We start from the raw sequence: 20,574 nt of genomic DNA, 5'->3' as shown, positions 1-20,574 counted from the left end.
TTGTTATTAAGAATCATGTATTTAAAAGATAGTTTTCAGAAGATGCATAATAATATCAAAGCATGCTACAGAAATCTCCTCGGGGCTAGGTTCATATGAGTTTTCCTTCCTAATAATTTTCTCTTAAAATATCAAACTTATACATTATGACCAGAGGCTAGTGGTTCTCATATAGTGGGCCAGGTAAGAGTCCATAATAATGCTTTCATCATCCACTGGTTTGTGGTGAAACAAGAAACATAGGGTGATATGGAAAGATTTTCATAAAGCTAAATCCATTCAATGTAAAGACCAGGGTGTTATTCCAAGATTAAATCCTTCCTCTATTCTAGTTAAAATATATTTTATTTCTACAAGATGATGGTTATTGAAGATGATTGTTTTCCCTCTTACTTGGCAAAATTTAAAATTGGCAGTATGTTGACCCCAAAATTTATTTCCATAGGCTTTGTTATTGTGCTTGATTTGTTTGTTCCCTAGTAGGAAGAGAAAGAACATTTTTTTTTTGCAGGAAGGGTAGTTATTGAACACTTTGACCCTATTGCTTTGGTATTTATTGAATGTAAGGTCTTTTTTCAGGTGAACCTGCCTCACTGTTAAGCCATACAACATTGATTTGCATTTCCAGGTTTGTTTTCTTAAAGGAAACCTTGACAAAATATATTATGTACATGGGAGAGGATGTATTTAATACCTCTGCACTGGATGGGAAAAGAGAAAAGCCATCATTGCAGAAGATCATTCATTTTGCTTCTCTCACCAGGCTTATAGGAAATGGATAAATGACAAGAGGCAGGGAGTTGAGGAGCCTCTGCTACCAGGTATCACATTCACCAATAACCAGCTCTTCTTCCTGAGTTATGCTCATGTGAGTAGAACAAGGAAGGGGCATCAAAGATGAAATGTGGGTCTTTGGCTTGCTTGCTTCCTTGATCAAAAGTTTGGAACAAAAGTTTAATAGCATAAAGTTGATTTTAGCTGAAATTTTATCTTGCTTGTTTTCAGGGTAAATTTCATTTAAAAATATTTTTATTGATTTCAGAGGGGAAAGGAGAAGGAGAGAGAGATAGAAACATCAATGATGAGAGAGCATCATTGATCGGCTGCCTCCTACATGCCTCACAGTGGGGATTGAGCCCGCAACCTGGGCATGTGCCCTGACTGGGAATTGAACTGTGACCTCCTGGTTCATAGGTCCATACTCAACCACTGAGCCATGCCAGCAGGGAAAATTTCATTTTTTAAGTGCTCTATGAGACATAAAGTTTTAGCTGATTATACTTTAATTGGAAGCATTTTTTACATTCAGTATTATTTGGTGTTTGTTTCAGGTGTACAGCATAGTAGTTAGATAATCATATACTTTACAAAACCTTCCCCATGATATTTCCAGTATCCACCTCGACCACATATAGTTATTACAATATTATTCACTATCCTAGAGGCCCAGTGCATGAAATAGATGCACTGGTAGGGTCCCTAACGGCTGCTGGCTCCTGGCCGGGTACTCCCTCCCTTCCCCAAGCTGGCCCCGCCCCCTGGTCGGACTCCCGGATGAACTCCCTGTCGAGGGGACAATTTGCATACTACACTTTTTTAAAAATTTACTTTCCTCTATTGATTAAGATATTACAAATGTGACCTTATCCCCCCAATGTCCTCTCATCCCCCCAATTCTGCCCTCACCCTCACCCTCACCCTCTGTTGTCCACATCCATCACTTATGCTTATATGCATGCATACAAGTCCTTTGGTTGATCTCTCCCCCTAACCCCGACCCTCCCCTACCTTCTCTCTGACTTTTGAGCATCTGATCGATGCTTCTCTGTCTCTACATCTGTTTTTGTTCATCGGTTTATGTTGTTCATTATAATCCACAAATGAGTGAAAGCATGTGATATTTATCTTTCTCTGACTGACTTATTTCACTTAGAATAATGCTCTCCAGCTCCACCCATGCTTTGCAAATGGCAAGAGTTCCTTCCTTTTTACAGCAGCAATGTATTCCATTGTGTTGCTGTACCTCAGTTTTTTAATCCATTCATCTGCTGATGGGCACTTAGGCTGTTTCCAAATCTTAGCTATTGTAAATTGTGCTGCTATGGACATAGGTATGCATATATCCTTCTGATTGGTGTTTCTGGTTTCTTGGGATATATTCCTAGAAGTGAAATCACTGGGTCAAATGGAAATTCCATTTTTAGTTTTTTGAGGAAACTCCATACTGTTCTCCACAATGGCTGCACCAGTTTGCATTCCCACCAGCAGTGAACGAGGGTTCTTTTTTCTCCGCATCCTCGCCAGCATTTGTCATTTGTATATTTGTTGATGATAGCCATTCTGACAGGTGTGAGATGGTACCATACTACACTTTTATTATATAGGATTCCCTATGCTGTACTTTACATCCCTGGAACTATTTTTGGACTAGCAATTTGTACTTTCTTAATCCCTTCACCTTTTTCACCCAGTCCCCCAACTATGAGACATAATTGATTGAATCAAAGTTTATTGGCTTTTTTTTTAAATCAAGGGTTACTATCACTTGGTATTTATGTAATATAGCCTGGCTTCTCAATGTTACTATTTGATACTATTAATAACCATTTCTAGTGACTCATTCATTGGTGTTCTGAACTGTCAAATGAATATATGATGACTATTAGAGCTGAAAACAACAACAATAAAGGCAAGAAGAATCATTAACTCTTTTGTGAGTTTAATGGGCTCTCTGAGCAGAAATAGAAAGACGTGCACTAAATAAGGCACAATTCTGAGTTCCAGTCTTTGGCTAATAAAGCAAGTGCCAATTCTTTGCTATTAACTATTCCAGTGGTTTATGTCACAAATGTGTAGGCCTCACGTTCAAAAACTCAGAGGTGCATTGTGGAAGGTTCTGACACACGGCCACAAGTGGGCAGATGTGTATCTGTATGCTCAGCATTAGACAAGAGTTTTCATCAGTACAACCTTTGGTTCCTAAGTCTTAGTATTCTCTCTCAGTAAGTTCGTGCATTCCCATGTATTCTTCAGTTAACTCTGGTTAAGTGACTCTAACCTGTCTTGGGTCTTTTATTTCTAAAAGCTGGACATGACAGCTCTCAATAAATTATCTTTTACTGACCCAATATCAGCAAAAGTGTAATCATGAACAAAATGACTTTTCTTTTTAGTTTTCCCATTTCTTTTAATACCCCCCCACCCCCAGCCTTTGCATATTTCTGCATAGAAAGTCTGGATTCTTAGGTCTTATTTGATTTATCTATCCTTTTTATGACATATGCCCCCAAAGCTAGATGTTTCATTCTTTAAACTGCTCTTCAGATTCAGCCTCTCTTTCTCCCCATTACCCTATTTTGTCATCTGTAGGCTAGGCCTTGATCTTTTCTACTCTGGATTATTCCACCAGCTTTATGGCACGTTTTCTAGACTTTGGCATCTTTCCAACACTGTCTGTCTTATGTGCCACTGAAATACCACTTTTATTTCACTACTGACCAGCTAAAGAACTGCAGTGGCTCCTAACAAATTGAGGCCAAACACTTTCATCTAGCTTTCTAAAAAGTTGTCCTCAACCTTATCCAACTCTACCCACCAGCTCTTAATTCCCACAGCTCCATCAGACTCATCTTTTGCTGGGAAGGTGGCCTCACTTCCACTCCATGATGCCATGCCCATTACTGTCTCTTTGGCTTTGATTTTGATTTTCCTTCTATAATGTGACCCTCTGTCTACTCCTCCCCCTCAGATTATTGAATTTCATATTTATCCTTCAGGATCCATGTCAAGTTCCACCTCCTCCACATCATCCACACTTCCACAAGGACTCCAGTTCTCATTTTTGTAAACCTCTGATTCTGTTATACTTACCTTCATTGCCATGTAGTTGAATATTTAACTATTCTCAAAATGTTGAAGATTTCTAGTTTAACTTCATAGTTAAACTTCTGGATCCTTACATTTCTTATGTATCTCCATAGCACCCAGCAAAGATGCTGGGTATATTAAAGACACTTCATAAGTATAAGACTAACACAGTTTAATGAAAGAGACTTTGTTATAGGTCAATACTGGGTCATATATCTAAAATTAGCACACACACACAGTCAGAACTTTCTAGAGCTGGGATTAGCAAACTAGGACCCAAATATGGCCTGCTGTCTATTTTTATAAATGCCATTTTATTGGAAAACAGCTATGCACTTTCTTTTACGTATTGTCCATGCCTGGTTTTCTGCTACAACAGCAGAGTTGAGTAGTTGAAAGAGACCTTATGGTCAGCAAAACCTAAAATATTTACTATCTCTCCCTTTACAGAAAAAGTTTGCTGACCCCTACTCTAAAGTGCAGGGTCCATCAGTTCTTACTCAGGTTCTTACTTACTAACTTAAGGTCCATCTTAGTTACATTCTAGTTCACAACAGCTCCTTGTAGATGAATGAAGTTAACTGATAGCAACATTACAGTCATACTTTTGAAAGGTCTCCAAATAAAATTCCAAACCATATCTGATTTTTTAAACTGAAGAGATTTAGGAAACATGGAAAACCATTTTATATCACTAATGAGAAATTTATCTTGAAGCTTTTCCTACTGAAGAGTGAGGAGATTTTAAATATTTTGCACATTGAAATATGTCTGCTTATAGGGAGCAAAGTTATTTTCCCTCCTGAGAAGGTACTAGAAAAACAATAACAATCATAATGTGTTTTTAACATTATCCTAAATGATACAGGAAGCAAAGACAATACTATACAATAATCGTATATAATAAAAGGCTAATATGTAAATCTACCAAACGGTGGAATGACCAGTCGCTATGACACGCACTGACCACCAGGGGGCAGATGCTCAATGTAGGAGCTACCCCTGGTGGTCAGTGTGCTCCCACAGGGGGAGCACTGCTCAGCCAGAAGCCAGACTCATGGCTGGCAAGAGCAGTGGTTGTGGCAGGAGCCTCCTTGGCAGCGCTAAGGACCCTCTGGGGATGTCCACCTGCCGAGGGAGCCTAAGTCGGTGGCAGGCAGACATCCCCTGAGGGGTCCCAGACTACAAGAGGGAGCAGGCTGGGCTGAGTAAACCGCCCCCCCCCCAGTGCACGGATGTCATGCACCAGGCCTCTGGTGTAAGAATATAAGAAAAATGGAGTGCCAGAAACAACTTCACAATAGCTAGCTTCTGAGGAAATCAAGGAATCATATTAGAAAAAACATCTTCAAAGTTAAATTTAGAACCACAGAGACTCATGGTTTATCTTTATGAAAAGCAAAGCATCGTATAGCCTTTCCTGCTTTCTATGTCCCTGTAGTTCCTGTGACCTGCCAGTTTCCCCCTTCATATCTTCTTATCTTTCTACTTCATTCTATTCCCATTTCTACTCATTTAGTGGATATTCATTGGGAACCTTCCTGGGGCCCATACAGAAATAATCTTCTAACTAGTTTATAATTTCCTTCTATATGCCCCTGACAGATACATCTTTCTAAAATGCGATTTTATCATTTTCTGCTCATAATGGTGTTTAAGTATAGTTTAAACACTTTAGGGTATTGGTCAGAATTTCAGAAATCTGGCACCATCGCCCCTGGTCTCCCATTGCTGCCCATTAGGCACCACAGTTCAGCCACGCTGAGTGTCTTGCTCTTTTTATTTTTTCTCAAATATATCTTTGCTTTCCTTTTCTCCTCCACTTTAAATTGCCCCCCAATCATATTCCTGTGTCCTAGTTCTTTTCATACTTAAAGACTATATCATGTTTCAAGTCATGCTTCAAGTCAGGATTAAGTAGGTTATGGTGCAGGGACAAACTAAACAAGGGAAGTTTATTTCTTGTTCATGCTCTATGTCCAACATTGGTCACTAATGGGTCTCTGCTCATAGTTATTACTCAAGGACCTGGGTTTTAGAGTCTTTATCTTGATATGTGCTTCCATGGTCACCACAGGAGTAGGAAAGAAATATGAGAAAATGTGTACTGGTTCTTAATGTAGCAACTTAAATTGTTCTGAAGGCTCTTAAAACTTCTGCCAGTTTTTAAAGCTTCTCTAGGAAGTGACATATATCACTTATTATATTTCATTGGTCAGAGCAAGTGATATAGCCATACCTAACTTCAAAGGAATGGAGAAGTGTTCTCCTATCCAAGGGCTGGACTAAGGTAGGGCAAGCAAAAAACTGACTTCTTATGACTATACTCAATAATGGGTGGTTGATTCATTTTATTGACTCAAATGAATATGGTTACATTTGGTAAGGGCTATTCCAAGCATGATATTAATTGAATGAATACATTGATTGATTCCTGGGCATATATACCGTTCCAGGGTCCTCAAACTACGGCCCGCGGGCCACATGCAAATACAAATATTGTATATGTTTCCATTTTGTTTTTTTACTTCAAAATAAGATATGTGCAGTGTGCATAGGAATTTGTTCATAGTTTTTTTTTAAACTATAGTCCGGCCCTCCAACGGTCTGAGGAACAGTGAACTGGCCCCCTGTTTAAAAAGTTTGAGGACCCCTGTACCGTTCTCTTGATTTATAGCATTTGTCTGAAAACCTTCTTAATTTACTCAAATTGTGGAATTATTTACAATGATAAAAACTTCTACTCCAGGGATTAGAATAATAGATGTTACTACAGATTAAGGTTTTATCTGATTTACTAAAACTTTCATCCACTGAGTCTAAAATTTCAGTGTAATTTGGAGCAGTTAAAGCAGTAGAAAATGTGTAATTGGAATGGAAACGTAATTACCAGTATGCTTTTCTCTTCTAGGTCAGGTGCAATTCCTACAGACCGGAAGCTGCCCGAGAACAAGTCCAAATTGGTGCTCACAGCCCTCCTGAGTTTAGGTAAAAGGGCAAATGGGTAACACTAGTTTTTAATGTGCATCTCCCCCCACCCCCCACCCTATGCAGCCATCTCAGTGCTTTACCAAATAGGTGATTTGAACCTAAGCCTGTATTGTGAATAGTGATATCTCCATTTTACAGGCAAAAATACTGGCCAAATAGAAACTAAAATGGGCCCAAAAAGTCTCTTCTTAGACAAGGATGTGATCTTAACGGACTGTGTCTTAAAACACGGAGAGCTCTGGTTTATTTTGCGCTAGAATATCTATTTAATGCATCTGGTTCTTCATGTAGCTAACCAACAAACATAAATGAGTGGCCACTTTCTGAATAGCTCTGAACACAAAGGAGGATATATGGTCATATTAAGCTATTATAATTCATATCTAGAGTCAAAAGCTCTACATTTTGGTTTTTAGTTTGAATGTTATTTTGAAACACTTGCTTACATATGAAGGGTAAAGGATTATGAATAACAATCTTATTTAATTTTCAAAATGTATAAAATATTAAGTAAAAACAAAATTAAAGTTAATATTACTTAGCCTGTGCTGGATGTCTAGCATGGCTTGAGGGAACTATAGTAGGGGACAAGAATTATAATGGGAAATATAGGAAACCTTAACAATATTTATTCATTCTTTGCTTAGAACATATTATATCTGTATATTTTTATATTTAATGTTTAAATGAGTCCATTAGCATATTGCAAGAAAGTCATCTAAACTTTCTCCTATATTTTAAAATGTTATTCCTAAAACCTTGCTTCAGAAATTGACTATAAATTACCCAATAGCATAAAATCTAATCACTGTGTTAGAAATTCTCCCCCACTAGCCTAAACTGTCAAGAATGCTGACAGTCTCTAATGGACTAAAATGTGTGCCCTCTGACAAATTAATTACTCAACAGATAAGTTCTTAGAAACGAATTTCCTTTTACTAACTAGTTGCCTGTAATATCGGATTTTAGCTGATAATTTTGCAGAGCATACTTACTAATTATCAACTAAATTCTATCTTTAACACTTACCCAGGATGAATCACACCATGAAATATACGTCCCTACCTACACATCTCAGCTAAAACACAGGAGATTATGGGGATGTTTTCTGGATATTGGCCATTATATTCATTCAGATACTCATAGGTAAAGAAATCATTAGCGAAGAAATAGTCAGTGACTGAGAATGCTGAATCTCCAAGTCAGTTGAGTAAGAAATAAATGGAGAGGGAGTTTTTTGCTGGCTTATTAGTGTTGTTTGCAATAACTATATATTTTGAATACAGCAGAAATCACACAATGGAAGTACTACTTCCACAAGGCAGTTACAACCAGAGTGCTAAGTAGGAATCTTCAGCCTTTACTGCAGTTGGGGTAACTTGCAAGAACCCCAGATTTTGAAGTTAATGCCAGTAAAGCATTACTCACCAATAGCTACTAGACACCATTCATTGGTGTGTTGTTACATGAACCAGATTCTAGATACATATGAGCCTTCAAACATAATAGGAATTTAGAGAAAGTGTTTGTGTAGAATGAATGGGTTATTTAAAGATAGTTATAGCAGCAACATGATTGAATCTTGCAGACATAAATATTGAATAAAAGAAGTCAGTGACAAAAGAGTGCCTACTGTGTGTGGTTCCATTCATATGAAGTTCAAAAACAGGTAAAACTAATCTATGGCTATAGAAGTCAGACTAGTTGCTTTCCTTGGAGGTACTATTGGTAGGGCACACTAGGGAGCCATCTAGGTGCTAGAAATATCTCATGTCTTGATCTGAGTGATAGTAACATGGGTATGTTATACACATGAAAAACCAACAACTATGAGCTTTACATTTAAGACATGCACTTTATATCAGTTATACCTTCCCCCCAAAGATAAAGAAATAGAGAAGCTAAGTATTGGTAAATTCTATAGTTTATAGGCATTTATAAAGTTTTAGGATTATGCAATCTTATACTCATATTGGAACTGTAAATCCTACAGTTCATAGGAAATTGAAAATATTTGGAAGATGGATAGGATTGTTTGTCTGGCATTGAGGAGGTGCTGGTTCTAGCCTCAGCTCTGTTAAATTTTTTTTGGAAGTTTTATTTAAACAGTTGGGGTTTCAGTTATCTGTCCTATACAGAGATTAAATTACTGCAACATCCCTTCTACCAATATGCTGCTACACTTTTATCCAGAACCTGTTGATATATAAGAATTAAATGACATTAAATATCTTTTGTAGGGTCAATGGTGCAATTAGCAACTTTGAAGAATTCCAGAAAGCTTTTAACTGTCCATCCAATTCCACGATGAACAGAGGCACGGACTCCTGCCGACTCTGGTAGCTGGACTGCTGGTGTATGCCATCCTGAGAGAGTTGTACAGCACCAGTAGAGGCTTCACTGAGCATGCACCGCCTACTGCGTTAGGCCTATATTCCCCTGAGGACCTTTATTTTTAATGCATCTTCATTATTTGGGTATTGCTTGGATCTAAACAGTATCTTTTCAAAGTTGTAAGGCTTAAAAAAATGGAATACAAGAAGTGAACCAAGCATGTTTCTTTAAAAATACCAAACCAACAAAAATCTCTAGGATACTTACTTTTGTTAAAACGCTATCTGCTGAACTATTGCAATTGTCCATTTTAGTGTGTCAGCCACAGCTAAGTGGTATATAACATTTTAATCTCCAGCTTTGCAGGGGCCTAAGTAGAATGTATCCAGAAAAAAATTCTGCCTTTTAAACTTTTAACCCTAAATGAAGAGGACATGTTCCTGGATATCTGGGAGGTTTTCTTGCTCTGTGAATGCGTTACTAGATTTTATGTATTGTCATTACCCAGCATTTATTAAATCTTAGGTAGTTACATTAGAAATATGTTATATCTTCATTTTGTAATTGTTGATGACATTCTTGACTTTAGCTTTGGAATCTATTGGGATGAAAATGGCCTCACAGCTTGTATCTGATGTAGCCGATTGCCCTGTTCAAGTCAGCATGAACAAGGCTGGGAGAAAGGCTACTTGGTAAAGGACTTGAGTTATCAAATAGGAAAAAAAGGATACATTTTTAAGTCCCAGGAGAAGTCAAAACTCTTACTCATGTAATAGCAGGGACACTAGGAGATGAAATCTCCAAAATTTGATGTAGTCTGCTCAAACCTCAGTGATTATGTCTGTCTTCCAGACACTTTTCTTTAGTCCAATTGCTGTTTGTCTTGTTACCCTCCTATATGTGCATTCTCCTGTTTCTAAAACTAGTAGTCACCGAATAAATGCTGTTTGAATTTCCCATTAGGAACAGATAGCTTTCATCCCATTTTAGTACAAAGGGCCAAACACTACATTGAGAAGGGCACAAAGTACCCTTCTGTTTGGGCTCAATTAATGTTAGCTCTTACTTAAAAAGCCTTTTTGAAAAATTTCTTGATTGAAGTCATTTTCTAATCTATTGATTAAATGTAAAAGTCTTTGCATAGTTCAAATAAACATAATTTTTATGCTTCAAGTCTTCTTCTAAAGAGTCTGTAAGGAAGAGCCGTACCGTTTTGAGCTTCAGAGCTTTATCCTTTCAAGTGAACTCATATATCTTTTATCTGTGTGTGTGTGTGTGTGCGTGTGTGTGTGCACACACGCACAGGATAAAATTGTAATGGCCTTTAAATGGTTACTTGGCATTTACGGTTTCTTAAAATAGCCATCCCTCTGTTGACATTATTCATTGTCCATGTGATTCTGGATTAAGTGGGCCAATGAGAAAATCTCTAAAGCAAAATGACAAATTCAGACCAACTATAGGAGGCCATTTTGCATCCCTGTGATTTGTCATCCTTTTAAAATATATGTGTGTGTGTGTGTGTGTGTGTGTGTGTGTGTGTGTGTGTGTGTGGCATGTCCTTTTGTAACCATGGGAACTTCAAAGGGAGAAAAATACAGGGGCACCATCATGAGGAAAAGAATTATATTGTGTTAGTCAGAGGAGAGTGATTTTCCCCTTGACTTCCTCCTCTCTGAATGGATAAACTTCTGAAGGGCAGCTACCTTTTCCTCCTCTTAACTATGGCTTACTATGCCATTAGTTTGTAATTTTAAAAACAAGCACTCGTAGGTTAGAGGTGATGGAAACATATGTCCCTTTTCTCTGGAGGAGTCATTCTGCTGTGTTTTAGACATAACAAGATACTCCTTGTTTTATTCCTGTTCTTGGACATTTAAAATCAGCTGAGGTTTGTTATGCTTTTAGGAAAAGCATTTTCCTTCTACATTTGTCTTTTTAAACTCCAAATAAACACATTCCTGCAAATCAGAGAACGTGTTTGATAAAAGCATAGAATTATGACTTTGAAAATGGGAATTGTTCAGTCACTTATTGGTTTAGAAAAACTGATTGGTGATCACTTGGGAGCCTCACAGTTTCTAAATGATGAGCCTGCCTTGTTCTCGTTAACTCTATTTGATATAACTCAGTTACACTGAAATTTTAGAAAGGATGGCCATTATTAAAATAAAATGAAGCCAAAGCATTAGTACCAAGTCACTACTAGCTAGAACAATGTACTAGTTGGATTGTATTTCCAAATACATGCCCGTGTTTAAGTTTTCAGATTACACTCTTGTTGTCCCTTCTCTTCAATACAGATTGCTAAAAGAAGCAGACAGTGGTTAAGGGGTGGACGGTAAAATGCAATCGGAAGGGAAGGAAACAAGTAGAGAGAAGCTGGCCTAAGAATGCGATTCTGAAGAAAAGGCAGTATTTTGGCAATCTTCTCTAAGCACATCCACTGAAGGAGAGCCATAAAGTTTTACAAAAATAATTATGGTAAATTAAAAGGAAATTAGATATTGGATCTCAGACTAGGACTGCCATAGCACACTTCTCTGATTCATATACCAGATGTTCTGCCAGTGAACTATTTCTGGGCATTGGAAGGAGTTATAGTTTTTTTTGTTGTTGTTTTTTTGTTTTTTGTTTTGTGTGTGTGTGTGTGTGAAAATCTGGATTAGTCAAGGATTTCATGTATATAAAATGGTATTGTTTGGGCTTATCACCATTGCCCAAAGTTTCTTGAGCTTTTCACCAACCACACAGCATTGGCCTCCTATTTCCATTTTTTCCTTTTATGAGATGGATTTGGACATGATTAATGCAAGCTCAGGATTCATAAATTATCCTGAAGTTTATTCAGTGCTTTTCCTCAATGGAGCTTAAAGCATAGCACATAAATTTTTATCTGATTTAGCCCTGGAGCATTGCTAAGAAGCAAGTAGGAGCTATGGCTTGCCATACAGGTTGTGCTCGTGCCAGAGAAGTGGAAAGGTTTGAAGTCACTTGTCAAGTATTCCAGACTCAGAAAAGGCAGAGCTTCCATGTTTTGGCTGCTGACCTTGGCATTAGCCTTCATCCCTTCGATTACCCATCTCTAAATACATTTATTTTATCAATATTTCTATAATCTCAGCATTTGATAGGCTTCGTCCTTGATATTTTTAGCACAATGTCTCAGTCCTATATTAAATTATAGAAGGATATATGATTATCTCATGCAGTAACATTCTCATCGCCAGTGGCAGTGCCCCACTGGTTTAAAGAAAGATGTTCTTGGATTATGCATTTTATATCTAAATGGTCATTGTATTTTCTTCCCCTGCTTGTGAAACAATGTGAACAATCATTTTAAGGACAATAAAAAGTTGAAAAATGTCTGTTTCAAATCTCTTATTTTAAAGAATATTAAAATATATTACATCTACTAGCATATTTAGTTTTGTTTTAGACAATAATTGCCCATAAAGTACACAAATCACTGTACTAAACTAGGTTTCTTGGCTTAGGAAAGTGGGTTTTGAATGCAGTAAGTTTATCCACAGGCAATGAGAGATTTGCGAGGTCATCATTGCATTTTCTTCCAGGACATAAGTCAACACATGTGGCTTATTGCTTATGCAATTATATTCCTATTGAGGAAAAAAAAGGCTTCTGAGCAAGTTATCAACCACCACAGGGAAAAGCCCTTTTACTGGGCACCCTAGCCTTACCTTCTGTGTGCTTTCTTTTATACATAGCTGTGGCTCTCTAGGGTGGCTGCCTTCAGGCTACTGGAGTCTCTTTGCCCCATGCAACTTTCAGAGAACTGTAAGTACTGGAAAGTTTCTGTCCCCTGGCGACCTCTGGACAATGACTCAGTGGTGCAGGACAACAAAAGCTTGACTGCCTTACCTGAGTCCAGACAAATCCAGAGGCATACCATTGCATTCATACTAACTTCTCTGGTGAATTTTGGTGTTTAGCTGTCAGTGCGAGTATAGAAAATGAAAATAAGATACTCCCTGTGATCTGACACTACCGTGTTTTAATAAACACACCAAAAGTGAACCAGGAAATGAGCATCACAAAAGCATTACCATAATTTGTGATGAGTGAAAGAAAACCTAATCTATAATTTTGATTATTTCTAAATGGGTTTGATACATGTCTCATTTGAATGTGTATTTTGTTAATTGTCTCAATTAACAAATAAAATAATCCCTGTTGATTATTTATTTAATATTTATTGTTGAAAGTCTTACATATGTCTACTTTTTCCCCAATTGACCTCTCCCAGTCCGCCTTCACCCCTCAACCCTGTTGATTATTTTAAAGATCTTTCTGGCATGAATATGTTCTAAGATCTGGGAAAGTATGCAATGGTTTGTAGTAGCTGTGCAACAACATCCATGTATAGGAGCTAGACCTCAGATGGGATGCAGACTTGGTAGGTAGTAAGTAACTGAGTATGGCCTGTTAATGCCCTTCTTGGAAAGTTTTGAACTGACCTTTGAAATAACAATTTTTGTGTATAGGGTAGTGGCAGAAGGAAAGATGCATAAAAATGTCAGTTGATGAGTGATCTCTGAGGCATGGACAGGAAGAAGAGACTTTGGGGGAATGAGGGCAGGAGTCTAGAATATCTTGCTATGGTTTATCTGATAGATTATATAGACCAGGGGTGGGAAAGCTTTTTTCTACCAGGTGACATTTAGATACTTACAGCACAATTTGCGGGCCATGCAGACTTAACTTAAAAATGAGCCTGCTATATTTGGTCAATCATTTAATTAACTCACCACTAATGCCTTGGCAGGGCCAGACCAAATGATTTCATAGGCCTTATACAGCCTGCGGCCTAGACGTTACCCACCCTGATAGAGAACTAGAGGTATTGATTCTGCTTCGATTTATATGTATGATAAAAATTTGAAGGAAGCTAATATTTCCAATTAGGTTTTAGGTACGTATTTGCATGTTCCTCAAGTTCAGCTGCTTGCTTTATTAAGATCACATTAGCTGTTAAAGCAGATCATCTAAATGTCTTAATCCAATTGAAGTTTAGTTCTTGTTTTCATTACATACACAGTAGATATTAATGATCAGTGTGCTTCTCTCTTCTAGTTGGTGATTTAGGGACCCATTTTCCTTTCATATTGCAATTTCACCATTCTTGACATGATTCAATGCATGCTCACCTTCAAGAAGCTGGTGGAGGAGAAGAGGCCATGGGAAATACTGAGTAGAAGATTTGGTAGAGGCCTAGAAGTTATCTACATCACTTCTGCTCATATTCCATTGGCTAGAACTTAGTCATGTGGCCAAACCTACCATAGGGGAGGTTAGGATATATAGTCTAGCTGTGTGCCCCAAAAGAAGAGGAAATGGGTTTGGCTATCAGCTAGCAATCCCAGCTGTACCCTCAAAAGTGAAATATGAAGCAGTAACTTTTTGAGCTCTTAAGGATTTAGGAAATTACTTTTGAGCACAGCACAATGAAAATGTAAAATGCAATTGGTAGCTTGCAGTTCATTCTGTAGGAGTCTTTTTAATTAACAGCTTAATTGGACAAATTAATCCCCTTTAGGATTGGAGATATGAAAATGAAAATAAGATACTCCCTGTGATCTGACAGTACCGTGTTTTAATAAACACACAAAAGTGAGCCAGGAAATGAGCACCACAAAAGCATTACCATAGTTTGTGATCAGTGAAAGAAAACTTGATCTATAATTTTTAATTATTTCTAAATGGTTTAGATACCTATCTCATTTGAATGTGTATTTTGTTTGGTTAATTGTTTCAATTAGGACGATAACTGAATAGAAGATTCTGTAGCTATGCCACGGGTTTACAATATGTTCTAAATTTTTAAAATATACTCCATTGAGACAGTAAATAAAATATCCTAGGAAATAAATTTTTATGCTATGTCTTCTAGTATCTTTAGAGATTTTATGTGACATTTATTTTTACTTCATTATGAGATGAGAAATTCTACTCATCATGTCTTGTTTTATATTTTCTCTACTTGAAAGACAAATTGCAGCTCAGAATCCAAGAAATGAAGATAAGTGTCCATGTCCAAGCCACCAAAGTACTGTTTGAAGTAATTCTGGCTTGAGACTCCACTTTACAGAGAAAGAAGAACTAAGTGAGTAAATTAAAATCACCAGTTTGTAAAGTATACCTGAATCATTGATTATCATTTATGCTGCCAGTTGGGCTGCAATGTCTGCAGATGTCCTAGGCCAGAGGTCGGCAAACTGCAGCTCGCGAGCCACATGCGGCTCTTTGGCCCCTTGAGTGTGGCTCTTCCACAAAATACCAGGTGCGGGCGTGCATGTACAGTGCGATTGAAACTTCGTGGCCCATGCGCAGAAGTCAGTATTTTGTGGAAGAGCCACACTCAAGGGTCCAAAGAGCCGCATGTGGCTTGCGAGCCGCAGTTTGCCGACCACTGTCCTAGGCGAAAAGAGAAGTGTTTACCAATTAGAAGTATACTCTGTCAACTTCCAAACTGACTTAGAAGTCAGCAGAATCAGTTCCCTGGTAACAATCACACAATCCTCACCTCCAGTGACATTTGATGAAGAAAAAAACATAGCCCAGAGCACATTTTTTTCCAAAATCGTCCAGGTTTTTAGTTGGCATTTGTAAATTTTTCCCCCCTAATAATGATCACGATAAAAAGGGCTCTCAGTTCTGGACACCCACCATGTCCTTGGCACTCTGCTAGTGTCTAGCATGCATTATAGCTTAATCTTCACAACAGTCTTGCAACTACTTACTGTGTCTTCACTTCACAGGTGAGGAATGCTTGCATGGCTTGCCAAGACCACATCAGTTATTGGAGGAGCTAGGAATAAAGTTGATTTTGTCTGACTTCAAAGCTCTTTTGAGCACATGGGACAATATTCACAAACCTGATATTGACCTTGAACTTATTAGGATTTCAGGTTATGTTCCATAGACAGGAATCAGATTACAGGTATTTGTACTTGATGGTAGTTCCATATTGAGTCTTTCAGAAAGCGCCCCAGAACCTGTTCTACACTGATGATGTTAGCCTCTATTTAGTGAGCATGTACCATGTGCCTGCCAGACATGCACTAAATGCTATATTTAATTTAATTATTACAGCAGCTCTGATATCCTGTTATCATTCCCATTTTATAAGTAAGGCAACCGAAGCTTGGAAGGGTCATTGGCTTGCCCATGATTATTTTGCTAGCAAACAGCAGGGCCAGGTTTGAATCTAGTTTTATCCATGCACTCCAATAGGCAAACGTATAGTTGTGGTGACCCTAAGTCCTGAATTTCTGGGCTGAAATAACTCTCCAGTTCAGTTGATTTACCTGTGTTCAGCCTTATGATTGCCTGTGCTCTCTGTGTGGTCTTGTGAAACCAGAATGTCTCCAGGTCATCTTCTCCAGAGAATAAAACCTTTGCTATCTTGCCTGTAGGGAGCTGAGGGCCTGTAAGTTCAGTTACAGACTTTTCAGTAGTCACCCTGTGTTTAACCCTATCATGTATACTGACATTCACTGTTAATTAAAGCTTCCAAAGCCTGAGGCCTTCTGGTATTCTACAGGGTACTTCAGCTTGCTTCTGGTAGGGGTCTTTTCTTTTTGCCCGTGTGAGCTTATGTCTTTAAAAATATTTTTAGTATCTTTTTTTGTTAGAAGCAGAATAGATTGATATCCGAGTAACTGGAAGCCTACATTTTGTTTTCTAATGGGAAAATATAATAAACATTTGTTTTGAAAGAAGTGCTATAGATATAGTTCTGTACTGAATTATTGTCTGTAGACAGCAATATCTGTAAGTAAAAAGTCTAAAGCTTTAAACTGCTGAATATTGGGACACTTTATTTTACACAGAATCCAGTCTTATTTTTTCTTAGCTATTTTAATAAAACAAGCAAGAGTAAACATTTGGTATTATCCATTTCTCCTAAAGACATATAATTTAGTCTTTGGAGAATACATTTAAGATGAAAGGAATGTACTAGTATCTCTGCCCACCTTCCAAAGTGGCCTAGGAATACGTCTAGGAGAATGCTAGAGTGGATTTGTCACAGATGCTCTGAGGAAATTTTTGCTTTCCTACAAGGGCCAAGTTCCGTCCTTGGAGATTCACATTTCAACCCTCATTTGCACACATATGCAGGCTCCTGCGCAGATTGAATTTGAGGTAATGCACATAGCTTGTTGGGAAGAAATCAATCAAAAGCCTTTTTAAGCTTAAAAGGTTCTTTAGGAACTGAAAGCTCAGTGCCTCAATTTTATTGAGAACATTGAATAAAAACCATTTTAAAGCCTCCAGCATATTAAAACTACTCTACAAATGCTAGTAATGATGAAGGTACTCCCTCACCAGGTTCGGGTGTTATCTATGAAGTAATATTTATTACAGAATAAGAAAAAAGTAAATTGTCCTTTAACATGTGCCTGTAACACATGAGGCAGATTGCTAGCAGTCATATTGCATTTTGATTAATCCAGGAGTTTGGTGACTTTAACCTCAAACTTCATAAACAATTCATAATAATAGCATTATCATTCATGTTTCAAAACACTTCAGTGATCTTTCCATTATATTTACAATAAAATTACAACTTACCCTAACCTACAGGTCCTCCATTGTCATGTATTCATTACTTCTTACTAGTTACACTGGTATTCTGTTTTTCTTTTATATTTGTTTCACATGTACAGCATAGAGGTTAGACAGTTATATAAATTACAAGGTGATCCCCCTGATAATTGTAGTAACTACCTGGCACCATATATTGTTATTAAAATATTACTGACTACATTCCTTGTATTTTTATATCCCCACAACTATTTTGTAAATTCTTACTCCCTTCACCTTTTTCACCCATCCCTCCCACCACCACTTCCATCTGGCAGCCCTCAGTTTGTTCAGGGTATTTTACACTGGTATTCTTTATGTTTCTCAAATTTACTAAGCTTTTTCCTAGTCTCTCAGTCTCAGGACTTTTACTGCTTTGCCTGAAATGGTCTTTGCATGGTTTTCATATAACCCTATCGAAATTAGGACCATCCACTTTCTTAGTCTATCATCTCACCTAGCTTACATCTTCCTAGATCTAACCAGTTGCCAGTTCTCTTTTTTCTTGTCTTCTCTCTTTCTTGGCCCTTGTTGATAAGTAAAAATTTCCTCAGAGCATCTGTGACAAATCCACTCTAGCATTCTCCTAGATATATTCCTAGGCAACTTTGGAAGGTGGACAGAGATATATTCCTTTCATCTTAAATGTATTCCCCAAAGACTGTTATATGCCTTTAGGAGAAGTAGAAAACACCAAAGGTTCATGCATGTTTGCTTTATTATAATAGCTAAGAAAAGATAAGATTGGATTCTGCATAAAATAAAAACTCCCAATATTGAGGTAGGAGCATCCCTAGGACTTTGAGGGACAGCAAGGAGGCTAGTGTAGCTGGATGCCATCAGAATGAAAACTGGCATTCAGATTGTTGATGGTCATGTAGACCATTGTAAGAACTCTTATTTTCAGTCTGTGTGAGATGGAAACCATTGGAGACTTTTGAGCAGAAAAGTGAAAAGATCTGACTCATGATTTCCAGGATGATTCTGGTTGTGTTAAGCCTGTAGATGAACCAGAGAAGAAACAAGAAGATGAATTAGGGGGCTGTTGAGAGATGGCTGTGTCCAGGAATGTAGCAGGGGAGATAATAAATGCACAATAACAAATTTTAAGAAAAAAACACAAAACTCCTATATAATCCCACTATTTTAAATTTCCAATTACTTCTATTGTATTTGTCTTTTCCATGTTGCTCTCTAGATCCAGGCATAATTATACGGTATAATTTTAGTCAGAGCATAATATAATTTTGCATTATTTGTTTTCATTCATTATTGGCATGCATCCATGGTTCTTTATAATAGTCCATTTAAATGGCAGAATAATCTTTGGAAGATTTATTCAATCATTTTTATTGTTAGAAATTGATTAGTGAATTCATTTTTAACTATTGTAAATAACACAGAGATAGATAACTTAATGTGTACATTTTCCCTTTCCTCTTGATTGTTTTCTTAGAATAAATATCAAAGGGTGAATTTATTTGATCAGAGGGGAATGATGTATGTGCTTTTGTGGCTTTTGAAATATAGTAACAAATTGCTTTCTAACAAAGTTGTATGTATGAGGATTCGAAAATTGTTTTATAACACAACCAGAGCAGAAGAGGTCCTTGCCCATAAAAAAGTTATAGTCTATTGGGGGAAATAGATATGTAAGCCAACAACTGTAATGAAGGATACTATAAGAAGGTACCACATTTAGCAAAACCTGATCAGCTTTTGGTGTTATTAACTTTAGCTTAACTAATATTTTGCATCTATTGAATATATAAAAATGTAATTGGCTGCTAATTTTATTAATTAACTTTTGGGTTTTCACTTCCTGTAAGTTACCCGTATACCAATGCCTTTTGCTCATTAAGATCTTGATTTTTTTCTTTTCAATTATATGAGATTTTTATTACTTAGTATATGTAGTTGTTTATTTTAATGGAGAATGGAGAATTTTATTGCTCTGCTCTGATCCTCATCTTTGTACTTGTGTAACTAGTGTTGTTCTTTTGTAAGGAAGTAGAGACAGTCAGAATGCTCTATTTCATACAATTTTCCTTGCTGGAATAAGCTTCATACAAGAGTATAGAAAATTAACACAAATTTAGGAAAAATACAATGTCAAATGCGTATCAGGTAACTGAACAAGTATTTACTGAATCACTTTTTAGGTATTATCTAGGACTGGGAATACAATGATGAATAAGAGTTGTAGCTCCCAATTATTTAATGATTTAAAAATTATTTAACAATTCATAAGGAAAAGAACATGAAAATATTTCAGCAGTTTAATATATCATAGAATAGAGGTGAACACAGGGTTCTTTGGGAACAGAACTGGATAAAAATATTTATAAAGGTCGGTAATGAAAAAAATTACAATTCTCTCAGCTGTGAAATCAAAATAATAATAACAAATGAATATGGAAGACAACTCAATGGGAAATTGGGCAGATTACTTGAACTTGTTCACACAAAAGGATATCCAAATTTCCAACAAATCTATGAAAAGGTATTTAAATTTACTAGTAATTAAGGAAATGCAAATTAAAACTACAATGTGATTTATTTATACACCTCTCTCTGTGGAATGGCTAAAATAGAAACAAAGAATTTACATAAGCAGAATTCTTACATACTGCTGTTGTGATTATAAACAGGTACAGGCACTTTGGAAAGCGATTAGGCAATATCTTCTAAAGTTAAAATATACATGTATCCTATGACATGGTAATTTTATTTCTAGGTATTAAGCTATTATCTTAATAGGTCAAAATGGTTGAA

At 37.0% G+C, this 20,574-nt stretch overlaps 1 protein-coding gene across 1 annotated transcript in view; it reads left to right on the top strand.

Moving 5' to 3' along the window:
* Positions 1-12,558, top strand: part of PHEX (phosphate regulating endopeptidase X-linked) — a 195,036-nt gene extending 182,478 nt beyond the window's left edge. Inside the window, exons 20-22 of the mRNA XM_059679129.1 lie at positions 764-868; positions 6,779-6,855; positions 9,099-12,558. Of these exons, the coding sequence (XP_059535112.1) occupies positions 764-868; positions 6,779-6,855; positions 9,099-9,201 (285 nt within the window). The 3' untranslated portion in view covers positions 9,202-12,558. The remainder of the gene's footprint in view (positions 1-763; positions 869-6,778; positions 6,856-9,098) is intronic.
* The last annotated feature ends 8,016 nt before the right edge of the window (positions 12,559-20,574 follow it).

This window comes from Myotis daubentonii, chromosome X, assembly GCF_963259705.1.
Source record: "Myotis daubentonii chromosome X, mMyoDau2.1, whole genome shotgun sequence".
NCBI lineage: Eukaryota > Metazoa > Chordata > Mammalia > Chiroptera > Vespertilionidae > Myotis > Myotis daubentonii.
This window is presented reverse-complemented; position numbering and strand designations above follow the sequence as displayed.